The sequence below is a fragment of the Puma concolor genome, chromosome D2, assembly GCF_028749965.1.
Source record: "Puma concolor isolate L17-30 chromosome D2, mPumCon1.1.hap2, whole genome shotgun sequence".
In the NCBI taxonomy this organism is placed as follows: Eukaryota; Metazoa; Chordata; class Mammalia; order Carnivora; family Felidae; genus Puma; species Puma concolor.
This window is the reverse complement of record NC_141677.1, coordinates 24,235,168-24,248,035: the sequence shown is the minus strand read 5'-3', so window position 1 is coordinate 24,248,035 and position 12,868 is coordinate 24,235,168. Positions and strand designations below refer to the sequence as shown.

Genomic DNA, 12,868 nt, shown 5'->3' with positions numbered 1-12,868 from the left:
ATAAATCCTTACTCTCTCTTAACATTAACACATTGATCTGAAATACATTTCTCCCACAAAAAAGATAGCTGAGCAGTGTAAAAAGTCAGTTGTTTGAGAATTTTCATGTCCCAGACTCTGGATGGAGATATATATAATTATATATGCACATAATCTCCAGAGTATATATATTTGCCTGATACAATAACTCTTTTTTAAAAAGTTTAAAATTTCTAATAGCATTTCATGGCCATTTATAGATGCAGAACTAGAACTGTTCTAGATTTCGTTGTAATATTGAAGTGCTTACTGTTGAACTCCATTTATGTCTTCTGTTAGCATTTCAGTGATTTGAGCAGCTGAAAGAAAATCTGGAGACAGAATCTTTTCATGCTCCTGGAATTCAGCATCTCTCTACCAACAACAACAACAAAAAAAGGTGGAATGAGTTATTTCAATCACATGTTCTACATATTAATCCAATGATATGAAAATTTGTTCTGTGTTCTAGTTGCAATAAGAAATAAAATTTAAATATGACAGTTTTCCAGATAATCATTTTTCTCCTCTGTTTTCAAGTAATGGTACCTCTCTTCTGAAAAGTTGAATTTCTAGTTAATTTGTCTTTTACGCATATTTAAAACTGGGTGATGGCTTTCAGTTAACAAACTTCTTTATGATAGTTTGGCTATCATAAATATGATATTTATGGCTACCATAAGTAATGCTGCAATAAACATAGGGGTGCACGTATCCCTGTGAATTAGTGTTTTTGTATTTTTTGGATAAATACCCTGCAGTGCAATTACTGGATCATAGGGTAGATATATTTTTAATTTTTTCAGGGACCTCCATACTGTGTTCCAGTGGCTGCACCAGTTTACATTCCTCCAGATAGTGCATGAGGGTTCCTTTTTCTCTACATTCTCACCACTTGTTATTTCTTATATTTTTGATTTTAGCCATTTTGAGGTGGTATCTCATTGTAGTTTTGATTTGCATTTCCCTGATGATGAGTGATGTTGAGCATCCTTTCATGTGTCAGTTGGCCATCTGGATGTTTTCTTTGGAGAAATGTCTGTTCATGTCTTCTGCCTGTTTTTAATGGGATTATTTGCTTTGGGGGTATTGAGTTGTATCAGTTCTTTATATATTTTAGATACTAACCTTTCATCAGATGTCATTTGCAAACATCTTCTCCCATTAGTATTTTGCCTTTTAGTTTCAGTTAGTTTTGTTGATTGTTTCATTTGTTGTGCAGAAACTTTATTTTGACGTAGTCCTAATAGTTCATTTTTGCTTTTATTTTTCTTGCCTCAGGACATATATTTAGAAAAATGTTGGTATGGCCAATGTCAGAGAGATGACTTCCTGTGCTCTCTTCAAGGATTCTTATGGTTTCAGGTGTCATATTTAGATCTTTAATCTATTTTCAGTTTATTTTTGTGTATGGTGAAAGTGGTCCAGTTTCACTCTCTTGCATGTGGCTGTCCAGTTTTCCAACACCATTTGTTGAAGAGACCGTCTTTTTCCCATTGTACATTCATTCCTCCTTTGTTGAAGATTAATTGGCCATACAATTGTGGATTTGTTTCTGGGTTTTCTGTTCTATTCCATTGATCTATGTGTCTATGGTATGCCAGTACTATACTGTTTTCAAGTACTACTGCTTTGTAATATAACTTGAAACCTGCAATTGTGATACCTCCAGTTTTTTCTCTTTCAAGATTGCTTTATTTGAAATCTTTTGTGGTTCCATACAAATTTTAAGATTGTTTATTCTAATTCTATAAAAAATGCTTTGGTATTTTGATAGGGATTGCATTAAATCTGTAGATTTTTTGGGTATTACATACATTTTAACATTGTTGTTCTTCCAATCCATGAGTATGGAATGTCTTTCCATTTTTTTGTGTCATCTTTCATTAGTGTGTTATAACATTCGGAGTATAGGTCTTTCACCTCTTTGGTTAAGTTTATTCCTAGATATTTTATTGTTTTTGGTAAAATTGTATATGGGATTGCTTTCTTAATTTCACTTCCCACTGCTTCATTATTAATGCACAGGAATGCAACAGATTTCTGCACATTGATTTTGTATCCTGTGACTTGACTGAATTCATTTATCAGTTCTTATAACTTTTTGGTGGTGTCTTTCAGACTTTCTCTATATATAGTATCACATCATCTGCAAATAGTGGGTTTTACTTCTTCCTTACTAATTTGGATGTGTTTTATTTCTTTATGTTGTCTAATTGCTGTGACTAGGACTTCCAATACTATGTTGAATAAAAGTGGTGAGTGAACATCCTTGTCTTGTTCCTGACCTTAGGGGAAAAGCTCTCAGTTTTCACCATTGACTATGATATTGGCTGCGGGTTTTTCATATAAGGCCTTTATTATGTTGAGGTATGTTCCCTCTAGACTTACTTTGTTGAAGTAGGAATAGATATTGTACTTTGTCAAATACTTTTTCTGCATCTATTGAAATGATCATATGGTTTTTATCCGTTCTCTTATTGATGTGATGTATCACGTTGATTGTTTTATGAATATTGAACCACACTTGCATCCTGGGAATAAATCCCACTTGATTGTGGTGTATGATTTTTTAATGTATTATTGGATTCGGTCTGCTAATATTTTTTAAGGATCTTTGCATCTTTATTCATGAGCGATAGTGGTCTGCAGTTCTCTTTTTTTTTGGTGGTGCCTTTATCTGGTTTTGGTATCAGAGTGATTCGGGCCTCAGAGAATGAATTTGGAAGTTTTCCTTCCTCTTGTATTCTTTTGGTACAGTTTGAGAAAAACAGGTGTTAACACTTCTTTAAATGTTTGGTAAAATTTGCCTGTGAAGCCATCTATCTGGTCCTGGACTACTGTTTACTGATTACTTATTCAATTTTATTGCTGGTAATTGGTCTGTTCAAATTTTCTATTTTTTCCTATGGCAGGTTACATGTTTCTAGGCAATCCAACAAGGAGATAACCACCCAGCAGTGACCAGCCTGCCACATGCCTCACCCAGATAAGCTGAAAACCCAGTGCAACCAGGGGTAGCAGAGCCACTTCTTTATTCTAAGAGTTTTGGTCAACAGGATTGGCCACCAATCCTCAACACAATACCAACATTCCAGAACTGCCATGAGGACACATCTACCCAGCACTGGAAAAGAAAGAAAAAGGGTTAGAAGCTGAAACTCTATTGTAGGGAAAGCATTTGGTGGATTGAATGTGCTGCTTATGGCGAGAACTTCCCAGAGAGTCACCAAAGGGCTGATCTTCCCCTCATATGTGTCTTGGTTTCTCCCAGTGACAGTCTAAAACCACTGTGGGGCTCAGAGCACTGGATGATCAGTTTTACGTGTGCATCCCAGGCAAGCCAAAAATGAATTATCATGGGGGAGATCTCCTCTATGGGACTGACACTTCCCTCAGTTCTGAGTCATCTAAGAACACCTTCTGGTGGGAAGGAGCAAGTGTCCTTTGTCTTTGGAGCTAAGTGAATCAGTCTCTTATTCTAGCTAACAGGCTTAAGAAAAACTGTCCAAGAGCTGAACCAGAGTCTTATGATTAAAATGAGACTAGGTTCAGGGCCAGCTAAAGAAATTTAGAGCACAAAGAGAATAGGAAGTGAGAACAGGTCCCCATATCAGTTCTCCCAGGTTTTCTTTTCCCCAGTGAATAGACCAGTTATTCAGAGAAGCACAGAGGCAAAAATTACATTGGCATTAAACCAACTCTGTTTCCCAGAGGAGGAACTTACTGATCCTAAAAGGTCAAATAAGCGGTGCTGTGCAGACTTAATTTGGGGGTACAACTGTTCCTCTGAGGGTCCCCTCATAATCACCAAGATGATTCAGGCAGCCCAGGTCCAAGGAACTCAGAAGTGGACCATTCAAGTGGGTCGTTGGCTTCCCACAGGATGGAAATCAAACATGAACCAAGAGGAAGAACAGAGTTTAGACAGAGAGACATAGAGAGAACATATAAACAGAGAGACACAGAGAGAACAGATACAGACAGAGGATCTGGAAAACTCAGAAAGGAAAGGAGCATGAGTCCTATCTTTGCTTGAGTATTCTGCATTTTTTTATGGAGGACAATGGTCTGGAATATGTATCTTCTTAGGCATCCAGGAATCGATAAAACAAGAATGAGTCAATTTACAAACTTTATAAAATATCTACATCTTCCTCATTGTGCTTGGGCTTCAAGAGGAGGCAAAGAAAAGTAAAACAAAACAAAACGAAACAACTTGTTAGCCTCACTATCTTAACGTCTAGTGGAAGGAACAAACCAAGGGTGACTTTAAGACAAGAAAATAAAATGAAAAGTGAGCCATAATAAAGAAACAAGAACAGAGACAGGCCAAGGAAAGCCTATAGACAGGAGGTCCAGAAATGGACGTTGGTGAGATTGGGCAAGAATGATGCCCCAGGTGGATGAATCGGCAACAGGATACTTGGGGACTGGTTCTATAAATATCAACTAATTCACACAATGGTGCCATGGATACAAGTCAAGGACTAGTTGGATCTAAGTGGGAAGTGGGCATGGAAACATATTGTGGGAGACCTCAAATTTAATAATTAAATAAATATTTGCTGATTACAACATGCAAGATACTGCACAAGAGATCACAAATATTTTAGACCTTGGCTGGTCAAAGAGTGATAGGCTGAAGAGTTTGTTTTTACTAATATAGGGAATAAGGAACCCATGAGATTTTTTAGCAGTCAAGTGACAAGATAAAATTGTGCTTTAAGGAAAGGCATTTTGTAGGAGGGTGAAGGACAGACAGGAGCAGAGAAAGGACTTAGAGGAGAGTTCAATGAAAATGTTTTTGAACTTTTCAGGAATGAGGCATCAGACTGCACTGGGTTCCTAGCAGTGTGCATGAAAAGAAAGGGGTGAATGCAACATATTATATATGGGGGACTACAAGAGGCCAGAATGAATAGAGGGTATGAGTTTTTGAAATAGATGACTGAAAGAGAAAGGCGGTGATTCTTAGGGCCTCCAATAGCACCTATGCCACCTTTGTGTGACCAGGCAACCTCTGTGAGTAGAGGATGTGTTAAAAGGTTTAAGGCTGATACAGCCCTGCCTCTAAGTGCACTACTTGTGAATACAGTAGTTTTACCTCCTGTTCAACCCTCAGCCATGTCCTGTTGTTCAGAGTACAGTCTGTAAGAACCATACGTGGCACTCTCATTACACCAATAAAAATGGAAGCATCAGAAGATGATGCTGGTTTTAAGAAGGCAACGTGATGAGTTTGATTTCAATGGTTGAGTTTAAAGTGGAATATGCATATCAAGGAAGAAATGCTTAGAAGGTAATTAGAAATGGTAGACTCAGAAAGGTCAAGTTTTAAAATGTTGCTTTAGGAGTCACTCCAAGTGTGAGGATGGATCAAACTGCCTAGAGCCAGAGCATGAGGACAAGAGCTGTGAATGGGGGATGGAAGAGGTGATGGAGAAGTAGAAATAGGAAGCAGCAGCTCCACAAAAATCAAGAATTGTGAGATTTGGAGGGGTGGGGGAGGGAGCAAATGTTTTCAACGCAACAAATGGTTAATTATCCTTCCGTGTGAATGGGTTCCAATAAATAAGAACAGCAACAAAATGCTTTGCTATAGTTAACAAGATAACATCCCACATTTTCCTTATTTCTTTTCAAGAGTAGAAAAATCCCAAAGCTAACACTTATTGGGAATGGTAATCATCTTAATGTTTGTAATTTAATATTAAATTATTGTATTTTTATTTTTAAAAATCTAACTCAGACATACAATAATGTACTTTATTACCTATCTTTTTGTAACCCAGGGTTAGCAAATTAAACTAGGTCATTCTATTAGATTATATACTCAATAAGAAAAAAATACTTTTATTACCTAATATAATATCTTGCAGCTAGTAGGCCCTCAGATACTTGTAAATTGAGTTATATGCACTCAGTTTTTGGATAGGACAGCATTTTAGTCTGTAACATATGACTATATATTTGTTAAATGTTTGTTGGTTATGTTTTTTATTATTGGCAGTAAAGTATAATTATTCTTGTACTGTCAACTCCATTAGGCTGTAAATTTATCAGGGACAGTCATTCAATCTTTTACTTCTTTTCAGAATTCTGCAGATCCTAGTCATGTCAACATAGGTTGTTAATCAACTGCCTGAATTCATCTCTATCATCTGATGCCATTATAGGTGAAGGAGCACGATGGACAGTAGGATTTGGACTTGGAGGGCTCATGAGGCTTTGACTACTGACTAATTTTGTGACTTACAGCAAGTCATTTGAACCTAGGTTTGAGTTCATGTTAAATATCATTATGATATTTTAACAAAGATTGCTGTCATTATTAACAAATAAAAATATGCATGAAAAGTACATTGTACATTCAATAAATTTTATTAGATGTGAAAATGTTCACACAGACATTAGAAGAAAATAGGTCACACGAGCTGTCTGAAAGAGACTACAACAATCTTAAACCTTTTTTACAATAATAACTCTAGCTAAGATGCTCAATATTAGTGTCTCTCTTTTTGCTAAAACTCGACAGCTTACGATAATCATCTTGTAGGAGGGCTTGCCTCTGGTTTTGTTGTTGTTTTCTTTTGTTTTAAATTGAATTCCTGAACCTATTTTAAACTATAACTCTTTTTTTGTTTGTTTATATGCTGCCTTGCACTTGAAAGAATATAAGGTGGTAGAAAATTCTTTAATCTTTCAACACATATATTCTGACTTATAAAAATTAAAGATACAATAGAAAATTCATGAATAGCCTAATAAAAATGTGGATATATAATTTGGTTTTCTCTGTAAAATTACATCTCTGACTAGAAAAATATGTAAACTAAACTTCACTGTAACTCATTTTACTCCACCACCTGGTGGATTTTAGCAATTATTCCAGAAGCAATAAAATTGTAAGCTTAATATTATTTGCCAGATAATCTTGTCTCTGAATTTTTTCTCTAACTCACCTAAAATTTCCACATTGTATATATGTCTTTCTTCTAGAATTAAGCTTTCGGGGCATCTTTCTACACATCACCGGTAGTATTCTCAAAAGATTCTTAATAAATGTTCATTAAAAGAAGGACAACACAATTCATCAAACATGACTAAAGAGGGGTTTCACAGTCCTAGAGAACATAGACTAGTCTGCAATTTCCACACTCTGAAAGGCTCTCTTCAAGCATGAAAATAAATGTACTAAGAAGCAGCGCTGTGTTGAGTGATGTCAGAGCCTAAGGCAAAAGGAAAACTCAGTAGCTCTGATGCTGTCTCTATGTAAAATTTTGATCCATTATGGGCTTTTTGTATTAACTTTCAATTTTTAAAAAATGCCTTCAACTAAAGTTCATCTTGACTACTAAATTTTGGCATCCCTAAATTTTGTGCCCAAAGAGACTGCCTCACTCACCTCACTACAGTCCAGGCCATCCTAAGGAGCCAATATTTTTTTAAATAATAGATGAAAGAAGGATAAGTCAAAACAAGAACTAGATCTTTAAAATAATGAATAAAATAGGCAAAAACCTTTGGCAAATGTGATTAAAAGAAAAAGTAACTATATGTCACATTATATGGAAATACATTTGGAAATTATAAGACAATGGGTGATTTCCTAGAATATAGAAGTTGTCAAATTTGAGCAGAGGTGAAAAAGGCAATGGAACTGACCAAATTAAACTGGAAGTCTACTTTTTAAAAAGTCACCATGCCCTCACAGTTGTACACTTGAAGTTCTACCTAACAATCAGGAAGACATAAATTCTGTTAGTCTAATAATTACAGACTGTAGACAATTTATTTTTAAGCAGTCAGCATAGTCCACACAGAAAAACCTAAACTAGAGCAAAATGGAAATTATAAACCAAAATCATTAATGAATTCAGATGCAAATATTTTAATTAAAATATTATCTTAGAAAGTTGTGTCCAACAGTGTACTCAAAGAAAAATAAGCTGTGAGCAAATAAGGTTAATTTCAGAGATGCGAGGATGGATCATCATTAACAACTGCAGCATATTTTTTATGTCAAATTAAATGATTAAAATGGTATAATTATATAAGTAAATAATGAGCAAGCATTTGCTGGAATTCAGCAGCAAAACTCTTAGTAAAACATAAATAGAAAAAAAAAAAAAACTTAAACACAAAAATAATTGGTCGCCAAAACATCAGATTGAATGGTGAAAAACTGAAGTCATTCTTATGAAACCAGAAACTAAAAAGGGATCTTGGTTAGTAACATTATTGTAATTCAACACTCTACAGAGAACCTAACTAATATAATAAGAAACTAAATATGTGTCTTAAATATTGAAAATGAAGAAATAAAAAAATCTTTATTTGAAGATTACAGGGTTGCATACCTAAGAAACCTGACATTGTACTAACATGGTTTGAGTTAATAAGAAATTTGATAAGATGGTTACATAACATAAATATATAAAGGCCAATGGCTTTTCTCTATATTAGAAACTAATCAGAAATGGAAATGGTAGAAACTTGATTAAACTATACTTGGTTATAAATATAATAAGAAAGATATAGACCTGAAGAAGTTATAAACTTTATCAAAAGTTTAATAAAGGCTTAATAAAGGAGATTCACTGGAAAATTTCAAATTAAAAAATTAAATCCTTTCCACATCATAAATGTAATGTGATGACAATTTTGAATCTCAATTGTATCATTCTGGAAACTTACAAAATAATTTTTTAAAATTATGCAAGAATAAATACATCTTCAAGAAGAAAAATAGTGAGTGAAACCTTTCCAAATTAGGTCACTGGAAAAGAAAGGATATTAAAAATATAATAATGTACAATATATATAAGTTTTCGGAAATTCAAAAATACATACATATATATATATACACACACACATATATACATACATATACATTTATACACATACATGTATACATATATAAGTCTGGATTCTCTATTCTGTTCTACTATTCTGGCCATCCTTGTGTTTATTCATGTGTATATACACATGTGATAGTGACAGTCCATTTTCGATGGAAAGAGAGGACAGTTTATTTAGTAAATGAAGTTGGCATAACTGATGGTTCATGTCTAGAAGAAGATAAAATTAGATCCTCATTTCAAATATACCAAATATATCTATCAAAAATTCATTTTAGCGATGTTAAAGACATAACTGTAGTAAACTAAAACTTTTTTTAATTTATTTTTTTAACGTTTATTTACTTTTGAGACAGAGAGAGACAGAGCATGAACAGGGGAGGGGCAGAGAGAGAGGGAGACACAGAATCTGAAACGGGCTCCAGGCTCTGAGCTGTCAGCACAGAGCCCGACGCAGGGCTCGAACTCATGGACTGTGAGATCATGACCTGGGCCGAAGTCGGACGCTTAACCGACTGAGCCACCCAGGCACCCCGTAAAATAAAACTTTATATGTTAGAAAAATATTAAAGTTTACTTGCATAACCTTAAAGAGCTGAAGAGAGGAAAAGCAGGACTTTTAAAATAAGAGAGTAAGTAAGTAAGATAAAGTAAGATAAAGTCTCGAAGGCACTGAGTAAGTGTCATCCATTAGGAATGGGGTAACACTCAGAGACATAATTCAGAAGAAGCAATTGGGCAATAATCATTTATGTTTTCTTTTAGGTCTCCAATGTGAGTTGAAGTATAGTCCTTTTATGTATATACTACTTAAATGATTATATTTCCTAAACAGTATTTTTTTTAAGATACTAAGAAAGTCAGTTTATGTATGAACAAGCTACTGATAAAAGACTAATGATTACAGTCTAAGTATTCATTTATAAACTCATTTATGATTTAATTTATAAATATTTATAAACACCTTTCATTTTCAGATCTATACATAGCAAACATTTTCAGATTTTTGTCATTTTTGTCTAGTCTTATGAATTTACACAGGTATTTCCAAAACATTTAGTCTTATCTTCTAGAGGGAGGCATTTACTCCCATGTTACTAAAGAAACTGGAATGTCGAATTCAAAAAGTTGGCAAAAATAGTTTATGCAGTGTTTACAGAAAAAAAAAAAAAAATCCTGGACCTGCATCTCATGCCTGCTTGTTCACAGTATCTCAATAGATTTTGGTTTATGATAAGTACCTTCCTTGGAGTATGTGAGACTACCTGTGATTTTAATTAGTTATCATGTTTTACTGAGTGCCTACTATGTGATCAGGATAACTGATTGTTTTTATTCTAGGTACTGACAACACACAAGTCTGGAAACCTCAAACTACTGGAAGCTTATGCTTTATTTTTGATCGCCTTGGTGAAAAAGGAAATATTTCACTACTGTTTGGCTCAGATGACTTAGATGGTCTACTGGCTAAGTCAATCTGGATACAGAATATATTAGAAATGACACCATAAGGGACTAGGTCTTGGGGGATCAACTCTGGAAAGAATCTGAGCTGAGCTGCTTTTCAGTATCTAACTGAAAAGCAGTAGCCTTGGGAACAGACTCAGAGAGGTCTTTGCCATCTTTTCCATCTGCCCCCTAAAACACATTGTGGGCACCAGTGGACTGCAGGCAGGCCTTGTCACTCTAATGAATGCTAGCTGGATGGATCAGCTGGCTTCTCTGTGACCTACAGGAACTCTGCTTTCATTAGAATGGAAAATGGCATTCCTACCAAGCAGCATATCATATGCCTGTTCCTTTCAGTACAGGCTAAGTGAGTACAGCTAAGTGAGTCCAAATTCCATCTAGATTTCTTCAGTTTGTTACTAACTAAAAGACTGAGCATTTTCTGAATTGCTTATTACAGGGAATACCTGCTCCTCCAGGAAATTAACAAATGTGCCCACTGACAGGTGCTAACATGGCAGATAATCATCTAAGGCCTATAACTAACTCATTCATCTGACCCAACCAAAAAAAAAAAAAAAAGGTGATTTTCTTTTCATGGAGTATTGCACTTCTTTGCATCTTTAAAAACGATTTTTTTTAAGTGCAGATTCATTAGCCCCAAATTTATCAGTCTTCTTGGAAAGGACATATCTACATGGATAAACAAGTATATGCAGTGTACAATGCCAAATGAGCATTTTCTTAAGTAAGTTTTTGTATATATTTAAGTAACACAATTTAATTGGGAAATTTCCTCTGCCACTTTTGAAACTGTATTACTTACATTAGAGGTCACAAGGGAGTAACTAGCTTAGTAACCAGTTTATCACATTAAAATGTGTTTTTAATATATGCTAATTTCAAAAGGCTCATAGGAGAGCCAGCATGCTTTAGCGGTCTGCATACAGTATTCAGAAGAATCTTGATTGGGAACAACTTGTATATATCTCTGAAGCCAGGCACTAAATTATTGACTCCGTGTTTCCTCATTTATAAAATAGCAGCTAATACTTATCTTCTGAACAGAAAAAAATGGTATTTAGACTAATAAGAGAGTTGAGCATAGCAACGTTAATTATAACATTATTATGCACCTTCAGTCTTAAAAAAAAAAACAACTGAAGACAAACTTCATAGAACAACATGATGGACTCAGTGCATGAAGATTTAAACTTTTTTTTTTTTTTTTAGCAATATCTGGCAAAGCAGATATGTCCTTAATTAAAATCATAGCATACTAAGCTTATGAGTAATTAAAGTTACCTAAAACCCATTTATTATTGAGAGTTGGTGTTGGGAGGGGTCTAAAGATAAACCTTTTCTTTTTTTAATTTTTTTTTTTCTTTTAACACAGGAAACCACTGGGACCCAAGGAAGTTAAATAACTTTCCTAACGACAAGCTGATGCTGTGCAACTAAGTCATAAGCACAAGGTCGAGTTTCCAGCGCCCCTCCTTTGTCCTATCATGTGTTTCTTTATTTAGAGAAGTGATAAAATAACCAGGGAGACACCAAGCCCTGGCCTTCAAATATTAATCTACCAACAATGAAGAGTTATTATTCCATGACCTTTGAACAGTAAGAACAGTGATAATTGCAAAAAAATCAGTAGCACTTTCCAAAAACGGACCGGCCCATTTTAGATTCCAAGATCCCCTTTCAAGTGCAGAGAAGCGAAGAGACGCGCGCCGTCGTGAGGTCGCGGGGACCCGAAAACGTCCAAGGGAGTTATTTCTACAGTTTCTACCCGAGGGCCCTTCGCGCGGTCTGCGGCAGGGCTCGGGGGCGCGGGGCGGTGCCTCAGCGATCCCCGCCTGTCTCTGGGACCCCGACGCCGCCCTAGGCCCGCTCTCAACCCGACCTCACCCCGTGCCGCGCTCCCAACCCGGGCGTTGGGGGCCGACCTCAGCCGCGGACCCTGCGGGCCCGGGGCGTGCACTCGGGGGGTCGCGGGTGCGGGGAAGGAGCGGCGTACCTCTAACTCCGGTGTGGTTCCCGCCGGGGTCGTCGCCGCGGGGGTCGTTCCCCCGGGAGTAGTCCCCACAGACATCATTAACTCGCCGCGGAGTTGCGGCCTTTCGTCGCCTAGGCAACCGGGGCGGGGCCGGGGTCTGGGTCTGGGGAACAGATTCATCTGCGAAGCGGCTTCCGGGTCGGCAAGAGGGCCCCTCTGGGAAAAGGCAGGGGCGGGGCCGGGGCGGCCGGAGACCTGGGTCCCGGCTGCTGCGGGCAGCTCTGCGAAGTCCCCTCACAGCAGAACTTTGAATCAACGGGTAGAGAGACAGGCTCCTTCCTTTTAGTAAGAGTGAAAGCGGGGGGGGGGGGGGGGGGGGGAGGCAATTTAAATGGCAGTATCTAATGCTAACATAGCCAGTTCTCAATAAATACTGAAATGAGACATATTATTGGAACTTGATCATTGATTGGTATTGAGATTTTACTGTATTGGTATTGAGAAATTACTGTAATCTTAAGGTGTTATTGTCACGTTTAGA

The 12,868-nt window shown here is 36.6% G+C and overlaps 1 protein-coding gene across 3 annotated transcripts in view; it reads right to left on the bottom strand.

The window, feature by feature from the left end:
• The window catches only part of CABCOCO1 (ciliary associated calcium binding coiled-coil 1), a 118,842-nt gene extending 106,238 nt beyond the window's left edge, over window positions 1–12,604 (bottom strand). The window contains exons 1-2 of one of the 3 annotated variants that reach the window (XR_015241617.1): window positions 12,349–12,604; window positions 290–393 (exon numbers count right to left, since the gene is read on the bottom strand). Coding sequence is in view for 1 of the 3 variants with exons in the window: in XM_086679798.1 (XP_086535924.1) it covers window positions 290–393; window positions 12,349–12,507 (263 nt within the window). In the remaining 2 variants the exon portion in view is untranslated. The remainder of the gene's footprint in view (window positions 1–289; window positions 394–12,348) is intronic. The other 2 variants (XM_086679798.1, XM_086679799.1) reach the window with 2 other exon arrangements.
• Between the last annotated feature and the right edge of the window lie 264 nt (window positions 12,605–12,868).